The sequence below is a fragment of the Heterodontus francisci genome, chromosome 2 (genome assembly GCF_036365525.1).
Source record: "Heterodontus francisci isolate sHetFra1 chromosome 2, sHetFra1.hap1, whole genome shotgun sequence".
NCBI classification, from domain to species: Eukaryota; Metazoa; Chordata; class Chondrichthyes; order Heterodontiformes; family Heterodontidae; genus Heterodontus; species Heterodontus francisci.
This window is the reverse complement of record NC_090372.1, coordinates 165,647,714-165,668,893: the sequence shown is the minus strand read 5'-3', so window position 1 is coordinate 165,668,893 and position 21,180 is coordinate 165,647,714. Positions and strand designations below refer to the sequence as shown.

Below are 21,180 nucleotides of genomic sequence, written 5' to 3'. Positions count from 1 at the left end.
AGGACATTAATCCATCGATTCTCCAAGCTGATTCCACTCTATCTACAAATCATTAACTTTTAACGCTCTCCCAATATCTCCTCCCCATTCTCTATTTGTCAGGATAGATCTATCCTAATCCATCTTTATTTGTGTGCATGATTTGGCTGTCACTTCAGATCTGAGCCTATAACTTCTAGTTTTTTTTACTTCTTTCCTCTTTACTCCTCCTAGGGTCTTCTCTTCTGTCATGCCTCCTTTTATTTCTCTCATGCCAGGTATTCTGACCCCCTACTCCTTACCATAACCCTTCAACACTCCTTGACGTGCCTTCCTGCAGCCGTTTCAGACTGGACTCCAACAAGAACTTATATTTATATAGTGCCTTTAACATAAAATGTCCCAAGGCGCTTTACAGGATCATTATAAAACAAAGTATGACACCAAGCCACAGGAGGAGATATTAGGTTAGATGACCAAAAAAATTGGTCTAAGAGGTAGTTTTTAAGGAGTCTCTTAAAGGAGGAAAGCGAGGTGGAAAGGCAGAGAGGGTATTGCAGAGCTTGGGGCCTAGGCAAATGAAGGTGCGGGCACCGATGGTAAAGTCATGTATGCACAAGGGGCAGAATTAGAAGAGCGCAGATATCTTGGAGGGTCATGGGGATGGATGAGATTACAGAGATAGGGCATAGAGGGATTTGAAAACAAGGATGAGAATTTTAAAATCAAGACGTTGCTTGACCGGGAGCTAATATGGGTCAGCGAGCACAGGTAAGATAGGAGAATGGGACTTGGGGCGCATTAAAACCTGGGCAGCAGAGTTTTGAATGACCTCAAGTTTACTGAGAATTGAATGTGAGAGACCAGCCAGGAGTGTGTTGGAATAGTCAAGTCTAGAGGAAATGAAGGCATGAACGAGCAGCAGATGAGCTGAGACAGGAGCAAGGTTGGGTGATGTTATTGAGGTAGAAATAGGGGGTCTTAGTGATGGCAAGAATGTGATATCAGAAACTCATCTCGGGGTCAAATGTGAAACCAAGGTTGTGAACAGATTGGCTTAGTCTCAGACTGTTGCCAGGGAGAGGAATGGAGTCGGTAGCTGGGGAATGGAGTTTGGAGAGGAGACGGAAACAATGTCTTCAGTCTTCCCAATATTTAATTGGAGGAAATTTCTGCTCATCCAGTACTGGACATCGGATAAGCAGTCTGATAATTTAGCAACAGTGGAAGAATCGAGAGAAGTGGTGGTGAGGTAGAGCTCAGTGTCGTCAGCATACATGTGAAAATTAACACCATGCTTTTTGCTGATATCACTGAGGGGCAGCATCTAGATGAGAAGTAGGAGGGGGCCAAGGGTAGATCCTTGGGGATGCCAGAGGTAATGGTGCAGAAGCAGGAAGAGAAACCATTGCAAGTGATTCTCTAGCTACAATTAGATAAGAATGAAACCAGGTGAGAGCAGTCCCACCCAGCTGGATGACAGTGGACAGGCATTGGAGGTTGGTGTGGTCAACCACGCCAAAGGCTGTAGACAAATTGAGAAGAATGAGGAGGGCAAGTTTACCGTTGTCACAATCACATAGGATGCCATTTGTAACTTTGATAAGAGCTATTTCTGTATTGTGGCAGGGGTGGAAATGTGATTGGAGGGAATCAAACATGGAGTTCCAAGAGAGATGCCAACGGATTTGGGAAGCATAGATAAGCCTATTGACCTGCTTACTTGCTGCCATTCCTGACTGGACTCCCTTTTAGACAAGTCTACATCTTCTCTCTGCCTCTCATGCCATTCTCCAAATAGCCCATTGAGGCATTCTTCTCTACCTCATGAGCAGCAACCCCAACTGGTCCATCCTACTCTCTCACAGACCATCCCAACCAGCATGCTTCCTGGGGCTAATTGTGTCAATCTCCTTTCTGCCCAATCACCCCTTCCAGTGCTGACCTTGTGGACTTTGCCACTTATCACCAGACCTCTTCACATCTTCCTCCAGAATACCCATTCACTTGTGAACAAGGCCCTTGTCATTCATGAGCTTATTGTAGATGATGCATTGGCATTATGGCCTTGATGGAAACTTGGCTGATGGGCAGTGACACCTTCTCCCTTAATAAAACCTCACCCCCTGCATATACCTTCCACTACTTGTCTGGTCCAGACTACCTCGGTGACGATGTGGCCATTATCACCAAATCACATACTGCTCTGTCCCTCTACTCTTCTGCCACCTTCACTTTTGAACATCCCACCTTATTCCACCCTTCTTGCCTCTCCCTTAAACTCCTCATTCTCTACAGCCCACCCAAGTACTATGCCAAGTTTCTCACAGATATCTTCATTTTCCTCCCAGCCTCCACACTGAGTGACTTCAAACTCCATCGCCACTCATCATACACTTTCTCGAGTTCACTGCCCTCCTATCCTCTCAATTTCTCCCTCCACATAAATTCCTCAATCCATTTTCATACCCACACCACAGCCTTGCCATCTCGCATGGCATCTCTCAAATACAGATAAGGCCATCACTTCCTTGTATCTCTCTCCATCTACATCTCCCCCTCCCCTCCAAACTGCATTTCCTTTTGTGTCTGCCACTGGGAAAAAGTCCTCCCCTAAGGCACTTACAATGGTCCTTTCAAATTCCCAAATGTCTAGACTTTAGAGCACCATTCACCATGACATTTCTGCAGCTACCAATCTGCTCAATCACACCTTTGATGCCCTTGTCCCAACTAAAACCATTACTCTCTTGCACCTTGCTCATTCCTCCAGTACAGCCCTCATCTCCGCTCCCTTAAATCCAAATGACAGACTGAAAAGCTTATCTAGGACAACTGGTTTAGCCATTCATCGGGAGATCTGGCTAGACCACATAAAGTACTATTGGGTCTGACTTTCCTCTACCAAAACTGTTCACTATTCCAGGATCATCCTGGAATGCAAAGATAACCCCTGGCTTCTCCTCTTCACTACAACCCAGCTTCTTAAACACAGCTCCACCCACAAGTGTGAGGAATCATGGACTTCTTTGTCATAAAGATAGAGACCATTCGTTCAGCTGCCTCTTTTGCTTTCCTCCCTTCCCTTAGCCTACCAAGTTGAACTTCCCCTAAGGCTCTCTGTTACAATCAGGTGAGGAGGGGTCACAAGGCTCCCCTCTGGTCTTTCTCCTTGTTTGACCGCAACAGGGTTTATTCTTTTTAAAACAGTGGATGTGCTTACCACGCCAGTGAGTGTTTTATCTTTTACCTTCGTTGTGATCGTAAAAGAACCAGACAGGTTTTGAGTTGAAAGAAGAATGAGGGGAGTTTATTATACTTAAAAAAAAAATCTAAACCCAATTTAAATAAAATAATAAAACTACACTACACACAGGCAAGAATCATACACACAAACAGGCTAGAGTGATGAAGGATAGTTGGGTTAGATTACAGTCCAGAATAAATAAAAATGCACAGTTTGTGGGGTCCAGTAATTCCACTGTCTTCTGGCTGAAGTAGTGATCTTGAAGTCTCTGGCAGGTAGAAGTAGCAACAGCGCGAGCAAGTGAATGAGAGAGAGAGAGATCGCCACTGGGGTCTTGTCTGGTTAGCACTCAAAGCTGGTCTCTGCTTCAAAGTTTCAGGAGGTTTTTTTTTGCAAAAGACTGCTAGTTTTCCACAGATGGAGAGGCCAGTGTCTTTGTTTGCAATTATTTAGATTCAAGTCTAGGAATTCTCAATCTCTCTTAGGTCTTCGTTTTAATATTTACGCCCTGGAGGTACATCGCCGCTGTTAATATTCCAAGACGGCTTTGAATGAGTTGTTAGCTGATTCCATATTCATGAGGCATTGCCCCGGATGGGACCTCAGTAGAGATGCATCTCCAATTCGATGTCGTGGAATGTGAATTATTTTAATGCAAATTGTGGTGGCCATTTTGGTTGCCAGCTTTTTAAAAGTTAAATGTAGGATCCCAGCTTTCCTTATTAAAAGTTTAATGTAGGTTTCCAATCAATGAATTAAAAATCCTCATTCGGCAAGGCATGTATTATTGCCACTCCCCCTTGCCCTAGCCTGAACTTGCATCTTTCTCTAGCCCTTTCCTCTATCATGTCTTTCCCTCCAAGAGCTCCTTGAGACCAAATTCCTGCTCCCTCAACTCTATTCCCACCAAACTGACCACCCAACTTCACTCCCTGGTCCCCATTTCAGCTGATACTGTTAACAGTTCCCTCTCCTCAGGGGCTGTCCTTCTCCCCTTCAAATCTGGTGTCACCACACTCCTCAAAAAACCCAGGTCAGGTTCCACATGTACACTGACAATCCCCAGCTCTACCTCACCACCATCTCCCTGGCCACCTCCACTATCTGATTGTCATGCCACTTGCCCGACACACAGGCTTGGAAGAGCAGATATTTACTCCAATCAAATACTGGGAAGACTGAAGCAATCGTCTTCAGTTCAGGTCACAAACCCCACTCCCAATCCCCACTCCCTGACCACTGTCTTGAGGCTGATCCAGACCGATGGCAACTTGATGTCCTTTTTGACCAAGATGAGCTGCCAACCACATATCCGCTCCATCACAAAAATCATCTTCTTCCATTTCTATCATCTGTCTCAGTTTATCTGCTGCTGAAACCCTCATCTATGCCTTGGTCATCTCTTGAGAGGCCGATTCTAATGCTCTCCCAGCTAACCTCCCATGTCCCACCCTCCATAAACTTGAAATTATCCAAACTCTGATTTACATTGGCTCCCGGTCTGACAATGCCTCAATTTTAAAATCTCATCCTTGTTTTCAAATCCCTCCACGGCCTTGCCCCTCCCTGACTGTAACTACTCTAGCCCTATAACCATCCGAGATGTCGGTAGTCTTTCAATGCTGGCCTCTTGAACATTTCCAATTTTCATCACTCCACCATTGGCAGCTGTGTCTTCAAGCTGTTTAGTCCCTAAGCCCCTCTTTCCTTTAAGATGCCCCTAAAATATACCTTTTTGACCAAACTTTACCCACCTCACACTGCATAGCTCGATGTTAAATATTGTTTAATATACGCCCTTGAAGCACTTTGGAACTTTTCATTAAAGATGAAATATCAATGCAGTATTCAAAAAATTAAAAATTAAAACTTACTTAAGTCAAAGACTCAAAGAACTCAGAAAGGGAATGAATAGGGCCAATTCAGAATTGATTGTGAGGGCATTACAAGTGAAATACTGTTTAAAATAAAATACCTTTCCATAGTTACTAGCTCAGCTGTGCATGGTCAGCTTTGGCTTGGCCAAATCAAGCTCGACCAGGCCTCATTCCCCTCTTCCAAAATCCCAGATTGCTTTCCACAATGACTTCCCAGGCTCCTTTTCTGTAAAGCTAAACACCTCTAACAAACTGCATTATTTTTAGGGGTAGGGGAGGCAAAGAGCTTGTGGATGTTTTTGTCACCAAGACAGAAACTATCCATTCAGCTTACTTTGCTGCTATCCTTCTTCCCCTTGTCCATCCCCAGTCTTCCTACAACTATAACCTTATACCAGTCTTTCTAATTTCTCCCCACTACCTTCTCCAAGTTCACCCCGCCCTAAAGACCTACTCCTGCTCCCCTTACCAGATTCCTATCAAACTCCTGTCCACCCAACATCTTCATTTCCATTTTACGAATGCAAATGCTCGCCTCTCCCCATCCTTTCAAAATTGCTATTAGCCACTTTAAAAAAAATCCACTTTTGACTTCTTTGCCTGTACTATTTGCTCCATATCTGACCTCTGTAATTGTTGAATCTGCCACTTCCATAATCTGTGCCCATCTTTCCCACAACTCTGGTTAAGTCCCTCCAATCATGTTTTTGCCCCTCCCAAAGCATTGAAAAAGCCCCAGTCATAAATGAGTATCTCTAGTAATAGCTTCTCTTCTCACTTCCTTGTTGTCACCTCTGAAGTCTTCAAGAGACCAATTTTGGGCCCATCTGCATGCTACCACTTGCCAACTTCATCTACAGGCATAGGGTCAGCTGTCATGCTGAGCGGTTTACTTCCCACCATCTTGCTCAACCCTTTCACTGCTTCTGAGCCATCAAATTACTTTTCAATATAGTCACCCCCTCATATACCCCATTTCTCCTACATCTCAGCCCTCAGCTTATGCTCCCAATGACCTAACTCCGGTATGCTTCCTGTGCACACAGAAGCTCCTCAATCCCCCAGTCTCCAAACATTCCTTCAAGTTGCCCCAGAAAACCAGCCCCACCCCAGGTCCCTCATTGCAATCCATGAGCATTTTCATGCTCCAGCCACTAAAATGACTGCTGCCAGATCCTAGCCACTTCCAAATTATACCAAAACAGGATTGCAATCCAAAGTGTTCTCAGATCCAGAGTTCCCACAAACCATTATTTCTCCCAGATTCTGTCCCAACTCATCAATCCCAGCATTTGGTTTATTTACAGCCACAGTATTAAGTCCCAGCTGGCCTGAGCTTCAGCCCAATCTTCCCCCTCAACCATCTATGCTACATAATCTCTCAGGGAGCCTCATTCCAACCCTACTTTCAACACAGTATGGGTTGCCTTGTATCTGCCGGTGTAGTGCAAACCTTAAAAAAGCCATGTAATTGAGTACATCAGTAAAGAAACAAGTGTGACAACCACACAGGCACTGCAGCCAGAAGGAAATAGAGCATTACAGGAAAAAGAGCTGGACAGTAACTATTTTTAAAAGGTGAGAAACTGTGAGAAACACCAATGAGAAATGCAGAAAGAGGAAAACATGAAGACAAAGGCAGTAGGGGAACAATGCCATGGGAGATCAACTATATTAAATTGCACTGTGTTGTGAACACCACCATATTGATATGAATGTATTTAATAAAAATCTTAACACCAATAAAATTGTAGAATAAAGACTGCTTTAGAATTAGTTTTATTTATTGGAACAAGTATTGCACAACCAATGCCTCACAAAAGTTTATTTTAAAAAAATCACAATGTTACTGGGCCATAATTGAATGGGATATAAAAAGAACACATTCAAGCAGAGAAACATCCAAAGTTTCTTTCAGGAATATGTCTTAATAAGGCAAAAAGCTCTCACAAAGCTATAAACATATATGGTTTAAAAATAACTTTTAAAAAAATACTTGAACAGAGCTAATAGCCAAAAATATACAAAAGTTTAAACTTTCAACCTAAATTCTTAGGTGTCTCAGTCAACAATTTCACAAATGTACATTGCTAACACTACCACTCTTGCACATGATAAATCTTTCGAAGAATAACTTTACATTTTCAAAAATTAAGTACTTAGAACAGAATTCTAGCATAGTACAAGATCTAAATGAAATATCTTGACACAGCAATCCAATGTCACAGGTAAATGCAGACTCAGCTGCATAACAAGTTAATCAGGAGCCAAACTAACAGTTTGAAAAAAATTGTAGAAAAAACATCCCTACAATATTCAAGCAGAAAAATGGCAGATGACCTTGACTTTCCAGACATAATAAACTTATTTGTACTGTTGACGTTGCAGGGTTTTTCCAATGGACTACAGTATAGCCTTTATAACATGAATAGAAAACAATCTGCTAATCTGTAGCAATTCCAGCAATTGTTTAATGGACTAACAATTGGTATTGCCACTAACTCTGGTTAAGATTGAACTATGATGGTTATGCTAAGAGCTTATTAGATTCAGATACCATGGTTCCTTTTTGCAGGATAAATGAACCCACATTTTTTTCCTGCAATGGCATTTACTTACTAATATTGGGTAGTGTTAGTTCTCAAATACATTCCAGATTTATCTGCATAGGTATCAGCTTTTAGCTTAGTAACTGATGTACTCAATTAAGATATTTGTGATGATTAGTTCAACAGGAATCAAACTTTGTTAGTCAATTTAATCCTGAAGTAATTCTTACAAAATTCTAGTCAATGCATAATGCTGGTGATATTGTAGTTAAAATGTTTGTTTACTTCACATAGAAGTTAATTCAGCAGAAAAAAAGTGGTTAAGACTTCTCAATGAAGAGAAATACTTAATCATTCCAAATGTGTCAGCCAGTTGCTAAAACTACAAACACACTGTACCTTCTCATATGTTGCGATTGTTCAGTGATAGTCATATTAAGTTACAGCTGTTAAAAAGTGGAGTGTGCATTCTAATTTGTAATCTGCCAGTTTGTCTTAATTGCAGTAGTCACAAGGATACTCTAGTTTCATGATTTTGTGGTACAGTCAGTCCAACTCCCAAAACCAAAACAGTGCAGAAGGTAGTCTCATTATCAGTGACCTAAAAAAATTAAATGCAGATGAAAGTAATTGTGACCTAAAAGTGCATTATCCATTTAAGCCACTCTGTACACTTTTCGTAAACATAATAAAAGACATTATTAAAAAAATTAGCGGCATTGTAAAGACAGGAAGGTGAAGAGTATGTGCAATACATACCAAACACTGCATCGTTGCAGTACAGAATTTGACAGTGCACAGTACTGAGCTGACTGGTGTTATGGAATACACAAGTGGAGCTTTTAATTCAAATTCGCTTCATTAAAAATGTAGCTGGCAGTTTGCAACTTCATAGGTTTGCTACAGGTACAAGATAACTTCATATTTATGGAGCAATTGCTTTATCTCACTCCAACTTTAGTTGTCATCCATTCAAGACCTTGACATAACCTATAGGGGGAAAATAATTTTTTTTTTTAAATGGCAATCTCTGCCCCCATACATTTAAAGGAGAAATGCTAAAATAACAAAATCATTTGTTAAAACAATGTAGATGGTGCTATACATGTCCACTACTCCAGAACAAGTTTTTCTCAATTAGATAAAAGGCAAATTACTAAGTCTTTCAAAATGTAGATTGGATTTTGTACTTCAAGGCACTCTGTCCTTTGTTGGCAGAGACAGAACAGAGACACTATGGAGAGGGACGATGTAGGTGTAGTGATCAGGTAAGGGGATTGTGATATACTTGATCAAATTAGCATTGAAAAAGGAAGTATTAGCTGTATTAGCAGGCTTAAAGGTGGATAAATCCCCAGGCCCAGATGAGATGTATCCCAGGCTGCTATGTGAGGCAAGGGAGGAGATAGCGGAGGCTCGAACCACAGATTTTCAGATCCTCCCTGGCGACAGGAGAGGTACCAGAGAATTGGAGGATAGCGAATGTAGTACCATTATTCAAGAAGGGTAGCAGGGATAAACAAAGTAATTACAGGCCGGTGAATCTAACATCAGTGGTAGGAAAATTTATGGAAAAAATTCTGAGAGACAGGATTAATCTCCACTTGGAGAGGCAAGGATTAATCAGGGATAGTCCGCATGGCTTTGTCAGGGGGAAGATCGTGTCTAACAAATTTGACTGAATTTTTCGAGGAGTGACTAGATGTATAGATGAGGGTAAAGCAGTTAATGTTGTCTACAGGGACTTCAGTAAGGCTTTTGATAAGGTCCTGCATGGGAGATTGGTTAAGAAAGTAAAAGCCAATGGGATCCAGGGTAATTTGGCAAATTGGATTTAAAATCGGCTTAGTGGAAAGAGGCAGAGGTTTTTGTGAATGGAGGCCTGTGACCAGTGGTGCACCGCAGGGAATGGTGCTGGGACTCTTACTGTTTGTAGTGTACATTAATGATTTAGACGTGAATATAGGAGATTGATCAGTAAGTTTGCAGACAACACGAAAATTGGTGGTGTCGTAAATAGTAAAGAGGAAAGCCTTAGATTACAGGACGATATAGATGGGCTGGTAAGATGGGCGAAGTAGCGGCAAATGGAGTTTAATCCTGAAAAGTGAGAGATGATGCACTTTGGGAGGTCTAACAAGGCAATGGAATATACAATGGATGGTAGGACCCTAGGGAGTACAGAGGGTCACAGGGACCTTGGATTGCTTGTCCATAGATCACTCTAGGCAGCAGCACAGGTAGATAAGGTGGTTAGGAAGGCATACGGTATACTTGCCTTTATTGGCATAGGCATAGAATATAAGAGCCGGGAGATTATGATGGAGCTGTATAAAACGCTAGTTAGTCCAGAGCTGGAGTACTGTGTACAGTTCTGGTCGCCACACTATAGGAAGGATGTGAATGCAGTGGAGAGGGTGCAGAGGAGATTCATCAGGATGTTGCCTGGGCTGGAGCGTTTCAGCTATGAAGAGAGACTGGATAGGCTGGGGTTGTTTTTCTTGGAGTGGAGAAGGCTGAGGGGGGGGGTGGGGGGACCTGATTGAGGTATACAAAATTATGAGGGGCACTGATAGGATAGATAGGAAGAAACTTTTTCCCTTAGCGGAGAGGTCAATAACTAGGGAGCACAGATTTAAGGTAAGGGGTAGAAGGTTTAGAGGGGAGTTGAGGAAGAATTTTTTCACCCAGAGGGTGGTTGGAATCTGGAACGCACTACCTGAAGATGGTAGAGGCAGGAACACTCACAACATTCAAGAAGTATTTAGATTATCACTTGAAACACCATAACATACAAGGCTACGGGCCAAGTGCGGGGAAATGGGATTAGTTAGGACGGGTGCTTGATGGTCGGCGCAAGCACGTTGGGCCGAAGGGCCTCTTTCTGTGCTGTAAAACTCTATGACTGTATGACAGAAGGAAAAATAAAAAGTGAACTAGTACAAAGTACTTCAAATTAGCCCTGGCTAAAGATATTTTTCTTTGCTCGTAAAGGATCATCTGCGCAGGAGGGACTTTTGCAATTTAGGCATCTAGAACCAAGCACTTGCTAAGGGCAAGGTTAAACTCCTCTCGTTGTGTTCCAGGAATTTGTTACTTCAGTTTCTAACACCAGGTATCCTTACAAGTGAAGCTGCCAATGCAATGCCAATTTCTGCCAAAGCTCTACATCCACTAGAAAGTGCCCATTCCATTTACTTTTGAAACTTACGATCATGAGAGCAGATTTGCATCCTAGTCTTGAGTAGCATTCAAATTAAGGTCAAACCTTGCACATTGCTTTTCCTCACACTGTCCCCCTCCACATCTTCTCACTACCCTTTTCTCTATTGCTCTCTCTGCTCCTTTTTTTCCCTACATTTTAACCCTTGGTTTTATCTCATTTGCACTTTGTTCCTGCAAATATTTCTTGCCCTCTGTCATTCACATTACTGCATGGGGAAACTATGCAAGGCAGCAGGAAAGAAAGAAGTGAACGCATAGAGTTGGAAAGCTGTGCAGCACAGAAAAAGAGGTTGGAAGGGAATGCACTACAGAAGGGACATTCTATCATGCATGACCATCTATGAATTTTAGGTACAATCAAGGCATTGTCCGGGGTTTTAATACCTTTATATTCTAGGTTCACCCTCAAATTTATGCTGACTCCTAGGAATTTAATCTCAATGGGCAATGCTACTAGAAACAGTGCCCTGGCATTGGGATGTAGATTAATAGATATCAGCACATGAGAAAGAGGAGGACATGCTGTGTGCTGGTTCCTAGGGAGTTGAAGGTAAAGGTTACACAGTGGCACCTCAGTGATGCAGTGGTTAGCACCACAGCCTCACAACTCCAGCGACCCGGGTTCAATTCTGGGTACTGCCTGTGCGGAGTTTGCAAGTTCTCCCTGTGACCGCGTGGGTTTTCGCCGGGTGCTCCGGTTTCCTCCCACAACCAAAGACTTGCAGGTTGCTAGGTAAATTGGCCATTATAAATTGCCCATAGTACAGGTAGGGGAATTGAGGGAAGGTGGGGATGGGGTAGGAATGTGGGATTAATGTAGGATTAGTATAATGGGTGGTTGATGTTCGGCACAGACTCGGTGGGCCGAAGGGCCTGTTTCAGTGCTGTATCTCTAAATAAAAATAAATAAATTCCTCTATTAGAGACGGCCACAGTGACTTCCTGGAACTGTGGTCAAATTTAATACAAATTTTGCCTGTCGGAGAGTAAGCCTGGAGATCTGACTACCTGTTATATCATGCTACTTGTGAAAATTAGATGAGGAGAATTGCTTCAGGAGCTGTCATAGTGGCAAATTCATTTTTGTTGGAAAGGATCTTTTTTAGTGGAATAAATTGGAAACTATGAAGTGAAGGATTTTATAGAATATGAATCATGAATAAAATTAATGACATAACATTAAAAATGTTAGGAATGAGGGGAAAAAACAACTGAGTTACTGAAGACAATGGACATGAATAACTTTTAATATGAAATGCCATAACCAATTTAAAAAAGAAATTGATTGTAAAACTGAACACTATACTTACCCCTCTCCTGTCAGAGCACAGCAGGCTTGAATATGCCATGGATGATCTTTGATAGCACTAAGTGTAAGATATTTTGAGATTTCGACCGCGGACATGCAACACTTCTTGTCCTGCTTGTTAGCAAATATAAGTACAGCTGCATTCCTTAGATCCTGAAAGGAAGAACATTTGATAACTGCCCATTTCTAAAGCATGTTAGATTTCTTGTATTCTACTTTTGAACTCCAATACCCCAATTCAAAAATCAACTTTGTTCAAGAAATTTGAATACAATCCCTTTTTCTTAAATTTAATTATGCAGCACCAACTATAAAACTCTTCAAGGTTGACAAGATGATACTATTTTCTTTCGTAAAAACTGAAGGTTGAGAAGTCATAGGAACACAGGCATAGGCCATTCAGCCCCTCGAGCCTGCTCTGCCATTCAATTAGATCATGGCTGATCTGCACCTCAACTCCATTTGCTCACTGTTGCTCCATATCCAGTGATACCACTACCTAACAGAAGTACATTTGACTGTCTTTCACAGTCTTGAAATCTCTAATTGTCCTAGCATCGACAGCCTTTTGGGGGAAGAGTGTTCCAGATTTCCACCATCATTTATGCTAAAAAGTACTTCTTGATTTTGCTCCTGAATGGTGTAGCTCTAATTTTATTATGTCCCCTTCTTCATTCTCCCACCAGAGGAAATAGTTTCTCTACATCCACCCGAACAAATCTTTTTAATGGTTTAAATACCTCCATCAAATCACCCATCAAACTCCTACACTCAAGGAAATGCAAGCCACGTTTATGAAAACTGTCCTCATAATTTAACTCTCTAAGCCTCAGTATTATTCTAGCGAATCTGGTCTGTATGCATTCCGAAGATGCCTTTCCTGAGGTGTGGTGCAGAAAACTGAACGCAGTACTCTGGATGGGGTCTGACCAAGGCTCTATAACACTGAAGCAAAACTTCCTCCTCTTGAGATAAAGGTCAATATTCCATGAACCTTTTTGGCTATTTTTTGGAGCTGTTCACTGGCTTTTAATGATTTGTGTATTTGAAGCCCTGAATATTTTTGCTCCTCTGCAGTTCCTTTTATCTCACCATTTAGAAAATACTCATTTATTTTTCTTGGGTCCAAAGTGGATAACCCTGCACTTGTTCATATTGAACTCCATTCACGACTGCTTTTCCCACTCACTTCTTGTTCCAACCTGCATTACTTACTGTCCCTTCTAACTTGTGTCATCTGAAAGCTTTAGATGTACAACTCTCTATTCCTTCACCTGAATTATTAATACAGTAAAAAGTTGAGGATCCAGAACGAATGAGGCAGATATTCTTGGCCTTCTTTGGTTCACCAGCCATCTGCAACCTCCCCATACCCTCCCAGTTAATATCCAAGTCTACATCTTTAGCTCCCAGATCAGTTACAATCCAAGTCAAAAAGCTATTTCCAATTCCATGCACTCTCAATTTAGCTGATAATGTGTGGAACCTTCACAAATGGGTTCTAGAAATCCACGTAGATGACATCCGTAATGGAGCTCATTAGGTGAATGAACAAAGAACAGTACAGCACAGGAACAGGCCATTCGGCCCTCCAAGCCTGTGCCGATCTTGATGCCTGCCTAAACTAACACCTTCTGCACTTCCGGGGCCCATATCCCTCTATTCCCTTCCTATTCATGTATTTGTCAAGATGTCTCTTAAACGTCACTATCATATCTGCTTCCACCACCTCCCCTGGCAGCAAGTTCCAGGCACTCACCACCCTCTGTGTAAAAAACTTGCCTCGCACATCCTCTCTAAACTTTGCCCCTCGCACCTTAAACCTATGTCCCCTAATAACTGACTCTTCTGCCCTGGGAAAAAGCTTCTGACTATCCACTCTGTCCATGTCGCTCATAACTTTGTAAACCTCTATCATGTCGCCCCTCCACCTCCGTCGTTCCAGTGAAAACAATCCGAGTTTTTCCAACCTCTCCTCATAGCTAATGCCCTCCAGACCAGGCAACATCCTGGTAAACCTCCTTATCATCCATTCTTTGTTCTTAACACAATTGCCTTTTTGTTTCTGCAACGGATTCTGTCTTTCTACCATAATAAAAGCCAAGTACTGCAGATGCTGTAAATCTGAAAAAAGAAATGCTGGAACTACTCAGCAGGTCTGGCAGCATCTGTGCAGAGAGAAACAGAGTTAACGTTTGAGGTCAGTGACCCTTCATCAGAACTGTCTTTCTACCCATTTCACGCAACTGCTACACAATTTCTCTCCATCATCTGATTAACACGGAACTAATGCCCCAAACAGCCGGACTAATGCCTCAATTGACCGATTCCCGCGGTTCCTCACAGGCTTCACAAAAATGTAATTAGCTTAGTAAAACATGACTTGCCATAACATGTTGGCTTTCTTTGATCAGTTCATTATTTGTTGAAGTGGTCAGTCACTCTATCCCTAATGACAGATTCTAGTAGTTGCCACAAAACTGACAGGCTTATAGTTATCTGGTTTCACTCCACCAGCCTTCTTAAATAATGTCAAACATAAGCCGATAATACAACCATGGAATCTCACACCATAGAAGGCAGCCATTTAGCCCATTGTACCTGTGCTGGCTCTTTGAAAGAACTGTACAATTTAAACGCCACATCCCAGCTTTTTCCCAATAATGCTGCAAATTAATTCTCTGCACATAACATGCCCAATTGCCTTTTAAAAGTTCCTATGCAATCTGATTCCACCACCATTTCAGATAGTGTGATTGTTACGACCAGGGAGAAAGGTATCGAAGGGTCCTTCTCAGCCTTCACCTGGTCTTACTATAATGGTATAATTTTAAACACACTGTTTCTAGCTCCCCCTTGGTGAATCCTTGTTCACCACTTTCCAATTATAAGGCACAGGAACCAGCACAAACTGGCTTTCTTAGGTTTAAAGAAGAAATGTTGAAATTTATTAAACTTAAACTCTAACTTAAAGTCTATGGATACACGACGCGCCAACGCTAGCATGCATACTCAATACACACAGGCAAACAGAGACAGAAAAGAGAAGAAAAATAAAGTGGAAAAGTTTGAGGCAATATCTGAAGAGTTGTGTTAGGTTCTTTGAGCTCACTGTAGAGTCCTTGATTGTAGGTAGATCTTGCTTTTCATTGGGGCCCAGTATTCTTCTTAAACCTTGTTCACTGTAGGAGACTTTTTGCTCTTAGGGTTCATGTTTCTTCAGTGGATTCAGAGGCTTATGAGAAAGAGATGGGAGCAGACAGGAGAGCTTCTGAGTCCAGGAGCAAACAGCTTTCCGCCCAAACTGTTTGTACAAATTCAAAAAACGCAGGTTGCCCAGCAGGTTAGTCATGTGACTAGCTGGTTTGACCATGTCAGTTTGCATATTTGGCCATCTTAGCAGTCAAACTGGAATGCGAGCTCCCCCACCTTCAACACCTGGTGATCAAAAGTCCATTATGGGTTGAATGCGTCAGGGAATAGCTGCTTTGTCCTTCCAAACACTGTCTGTTAATATGCAAATGTCTTTTCCAGCCACGGCTGATCTGTTTAACAAGTCCTTTCTTCACTCCAGTAACAGTTTAAAATCAATGTTCATGACAAAATGAATATGCCTCATTCTTGGCAGTTGGGAGTCTGGCATGACACCTCCACACCCAGAAGAATGAAATGCAATTTGAGAAAAGCGCATTTCATTAAAAGGGTCGAGAGAAAAATGTAAGATACAGAAAAAAAAACATGCATTTCTCTCATTCATTCATAAATCCTAAAACCTATTACACAGCCTGTCTTCTTTTGGTCACTTGTTCCCCTTCTCTGTCTAACCTTTGGCCAGTCTTGTGCCTGCCTGTCCCTTTTTGTTCTTGGCGGGGGTCCCTTACTGTTCACCAGCCCTCTGCTGGAGGGTCCTCCTAACACTGGTCCATGACTTAGGGGTGCAAGTCTCATTGTAGGTTGGGGTTTCCCCTCAACCTGGTACATGTGGCAACTCCTGCAGTACTCCACCACATCTTTGTGGAGTTTTGGCCAGTCAAATTGCTGTCTTATGCGGGCTTTGGTCTTTCGTATACCGGCATGTACAGCCACTGTAGTCGCGTGGGCCCTTCTTAATATTTCTCTCCGGTAACTCTGCGGCACCACTACCTGGTGAACTACTGCCCACTCCTTGTTCTCAGGTCTGTGAGGAAAACACCATTTCTTCATCAGTACCTCATTCTTTAAATAGTAGCAATCATAGACTTTCTCTGCTTCACTTTCAGACAAGACAGCCTTTGCTAACTTTCACAATACTGGGTCGGCTCGCTGAGCCTCACCTAGGGAAAATCTATTTAATTCATTCCCTGGGTCTCGTAACTTTCCAAAGAAAGTCTCGGACAGGCAGACCTCATGGTCATCTGCCTGCAGTGCCAATGTAGTCTCCTCGAGGGGAGCTGGTTTGATCATGGCTGATCCATTACCCATTCAGGGAAATTGCAGGAGTCCATCTCCCGCCACTGCCCTGTCTCTCTGACCTCCTGCGGTCTTTCACTACATTGGGGGGCGGGGGGCAACCACCTTCGCGCCCCTGCCAGATTATTACCTAGGAGCAGGTCAACCCTGTCCACAAGCAAACTAGGGACAATCCCTACAGTCACCGGTCCAGAAACTGGGTTGCACTCCAGGTGCACCCGGTGTACAGGTACAGGCATACACTGCCCTCTAATACCAATCACCACCATTTTGGTGTTCACTGCACACTCTGGGGGAATATTCAGGTCTTTTCCCGGTAAAAGGGATCTAGTGGCCCCTGTGTTCCTGAGAATCACTATGGGCTTTCTTGCCCCACTTGAGGGGTATGGGGTTACTCTCCCTTCAGACACAAAACCCTAACAACCCTCAGGAACTCCATTAAATGTTCCTGCACTTGCAGCAATAGACTTCCTGGGTCTCACTCTTAATGCAGTTAAAGCTACAGCTTGTTCTGCTGTGCTTTCCATCAGGTTCGCTTCTTCACTGAACGGGTGTGTCCTGATTAACCCTACGGGTTTTTCCTTTAGTTTCCAGTAGTCAACTCTTAAATGCCCTGCTTTATTAGAATGGAAGCACACAGACCTCCAAGTCTCACTCTTGCTCACAGCACCGTCCTTTTTGGCTAGAGGAGGGTCTCCTGCTTTCCTTTCTCTCCCAGGACTGCTTGGGCTATCATCTTCCCACCCTTTGTCCCTTCCAGATTTGTGCGGATGACTAGGAAAGGTTCTCCCCTGGAAAACCGACTTATAAATTAAAGCAAACTCATCAGCCAGGATGGCCACTTGCCGGGCTCTCTGGACCTGCTGCTCTTCTACATGGGTCTTTATGGAGAGTGGGAGAGAGTGCTTAAATTCCTCTAACAGAATTACTTCTCAGATTCGCATAGCTGAGCTGCACTTTAAGAGCCCTCAGCCACTGGTCAAAAGACAGCTGCTTACTTCTTTCAAACTCCAGATAAGTTTGATTAGCTTGCTTCTTGAAGGTTCTAAAATTTTGGCGATAGGCTATGGATACTAATACATATGGCCGAGGATAGCATTTTTCGTCAGTTCATAATTTGATGAACTCTCATCTGGCAACAGGGAATAAACCTCATGGCTTTTCCAGTTAACTTGCTTTGTAGTAAAAGAGGCCAGGTCTCAGCTGGCCATTTTAGCTGCCGTGCCAATTTCTTAAAGGACACAAAAAAAAATGCTTCAATATCCTCCTAATCGAATTTTGCAATTAGTTGAGACAGTTTTAACAATTTTGTACCCAGCCCGGAATTATGCTCCTCCATATTGGCCATGCTTTCACTGGGGTAACTCTGTCACCTCCTAGTTAACTCAAGCCACTTCAGCGCTCTCTCTTTGCATTCTTTCAGGAATATTCTTTCTCTCCCTCTTCTCAAATTCAAGTTTCCTCTGTTCCAATTGTACCTTTGCTAACAATACTCTGTCAGAGCTTCTAACCTTGTTTTTACTTCCTAGCCTTGCCACGTACCGTGATCCCACATTGCACAGCCATTTTCCTAAACTCCTCCATAGACAGTGCTTTTAACTTATCCCAAGTTACTGCACCCTGGCTTGGAGAGCTACTAGCTTCAGTTGTAGACATGTTAGTATTCAAGCACACACAACCACAAGAAAACCTGTATTGAAATCTTGTTCTTTTTGATTGAGAAAAATTTGGCTTCCCACTTCCAATTTCTCTCATTTGTCCGTGGATAAAATCCACGATGGTAGCACCCAAATTTCTGTTATGACCAGGCGAGAAGGGTGTCTGGGATCCTTCTCAGCCTTCACCTGGTCTTACTGTAACAGAGTTTAATTTTAAACACACCGTGTTTTTAGCTCCTCCTTGGTGAATCCTTGTTCACTGCTTTCCAATTATAAGGCAAAGAAACCAGCACAAACAGGCTTTCTTAGGTTTAATGAGAAGTTGAAATTTATTAAACTTGAACTTAAAACTCTAACTCAGTTAACACCTAGGGATACACGATGTGCCCATGCTAGCATACATACGTGATACACACCCACATGCAAATAGGGACAGAAAAGAGCAGAGGAAAAAATAAAGTGGAAATGTTTGAGGCAATATCTGAAGAGTTTTTGTTACGGTTCTTCAAGCTTACTGAAGAGTCCTTGATTGTAGGTAGATCTTGCTTTTCGTTGGGGCCCAGTATTCTTCTTAAACCTTGTTTGCTGTAGGAGACTTTTCTCTCTTGGGGTTCATGTGTCTTCAGTGGATTCAGAGACTTGTGAATAAGAGATGGGAGCAGACAGGAGAGAGCTTCTCAGTCCAAACTGTTTGTACAAATTAAAAAAACTCAGGTTGCCCAGCAGGTTAGTCAGGTGACTAGCTGGTTTGAGCATGTCCGTTTGTGCATTCGGCCATCTTAGCAATCGACCTGGAATGCGAACTTCCCCACCTTCAATATCTGGTGATCAAAAGTCCATTATCGGTTGAATATGTCAGGGAATGGCTGCTTTGTCCTTCCAAAACTGTCTGTTAATATGCAAATGTCTTTTCCAGCCACGACTGATCTATTTAACAAGTCCTTTCTTCACTCCAGTAACAGTTTAAAATCAATGTTAATGACAAAAATAATGCGCCTCATTCTTGGCAGGTGGGGGCCAAGCATGGCAGCGATTTAGATCTTAACAATTGTGTGTGTGAAGCAATTTGTGCTCATTCTCCTTCTAGTTCTTTTGCCAATTATTTTAAACCTATGACCTCTGGTTACTGACCTACTTGCCAGAGGAAATAGTTTCTCCAAACTCATTTTATCAAAACTACTTAATTTTGAATAACGGATGACCAGGAGTAAGTTACAGCCAAGAATCTGATCGATGGTTTGGAGTGGTGGGAGTGGGGGGAAATGACCTGCATATAGAACAACATATGCAGGAATGAAGTGAGTTGCAGACTGAAATCTAATTTAGGGGTTTGAGAGGATAAATTTGCAGGATTATGGGGGAAAAGTAGGGTGTAGAGATTATAGTTGTAACACTGCTGTGGAATAATGATGGTTTGGTTGCTGTAAATAAAAAGAAATGTAAAACCATTTCTATGCATCTGGCTTCAGAAGGGCAACACCTCTTTACAGCTAAAGTTCTAAGTTTCAGAAGTTTGATATCCAAATGATATTTATGATATGTTCATTGAAGTTCTTCTGTAAACTTTAGATAACATTGTATTGCTTTTGGAGTAATAAGAGGTTAAGTGCTCCTGAGGAGAAAAAGAATAATGTAGAATCACACCTTCTACATTTATCAGTACTAATAAAGGCCCAGGAATCAGCTAACTATAATTATCCACCCATGTAGTAACTGGGGGAGGAGCTGAAAGAGGAGAAAGAAATCTTTTGGCATGGTCAAGATTTCTATCAATTTGTAGCATATGCTAGCTTTCTAGACTGGGAAAGATCAATCAAAACATTGCCAATCCAAGCCTTGGCCTCAGAACTGCTGCATCAGCTTTAGGTGATATAGTCTGTGGCTAACTTCACTATACTGCTTCCACATCCGTCTTGGTCAGGAGATATTCAGCTACTTTTGGATTGAGTGTACTTCCTTTTCAGTCTTCTCAATGCAATAGGGGAAGAGAAGATTAAGCTTTAGGCACTTCAACTAAACTGCCAGCTTAGCTCAATCGATAGCCCTCCTGCCCCAGAGCAGGGTAGTTACAAGTTCTTGTCCCACTCCAAGACTTGAGTATGTAATCTAAGTTGGCATGCCATTGAAATAGGTCATTTAGCTCAAGCAGACTGTTGTGGAGTGTACATACCACATGAGCTGTAGTCCCAATCCCATGTGCCTTTCCCTCAACCTCCTATCCAACCTATTCTTCAATGCTGACACGGTTTCACTTTCAGATCACTAAGTCCAGCAATGCATTGCCAAGCCGAGCCTCACAATCCTCTGTCAAAAGTTTTCTCCTGCCTTCTGTCGCCAAATGCTATTTTATTATATAGTCTGTCTCTATCTACTCTGTCCCATTCATTAAAAATGTTAAACACCTCTAGCAATAATGCAGGACTGAAAGAGTACTCCAATTGTTCATGATGCTGTCATTCAGGTAAAATGTTAAAACAATATCTCATTTGCTCGCTCAAGTAGATGTAAAAAATCCTATGACACTAGTCAAAAGAGCAGGGGTTCTTCTGGTATCCTGGACAACATTTTTCTCTCAAACACTAGTAAATGGTTAGCTGGTGATTCAACTCTCTACTGTTTGCGTGACTTTGCTGTGTATCTCTTGCTGTTGTATTTGCCTACTTAACATTGACTGTATTTGAAACGTAATTCAGCTTTCGAATCACTTTGAGACATCCTGACAAAATCATAAAGCATTACAAAAATGTAAGTTCCTTCTTTCTAAACACCACCTGCTTGGCAGATCTTGCTTCATGTCTTCAATGCCAAAGTAACATCTAGTTTGCACACACTGTAAACCCGGTCAGGTAAATTCCTCAATTATTTCAAGATTATTGTTCATGTTCTC

The 21,180-nt window shown here is 42.2% G+C and overlaps 1 protein-coding gene across 2 annotated transcripts in view; it reads right to left on the bottom strand.

Annotated features, from left to right (window-relative positions):
* Window positions 1-6,848: 6,848 nt before the first annotated feature.
* Window positions 6,849-21,180, bottom strand: part of LOC137348168 (ADP-ribosylation factor-like protein 5B) — a 42,783-nt gene continuing 28,451 nt past the window's right edge. Inside the window, exons 5-7 of one of the 2 annotated variants that reach the window (XR_010969085.1) lie at window positions 12,188-12,339; window positions 8,412-8,642; window positions 6,850-8,253 (exon numbers count right to left, since the gene is read on the bottom strand). Coding sequence is in view for 1 of the 2 variants with exons in the window: in XM_068013464.1 (XP_067869565.1) it covers window positions 8,594-8,642; window positions 12,188-12,339 (201 nt within the window). In the remaining variant the exon portion in view is untranslated. Of the gene's footprint in view, window positions 8,643-12,187; window positions 12,340-21,180 lie in introns of both variants that reach the window. The other variant, XM_068013464.1, reaches the window with a different exon arrangement.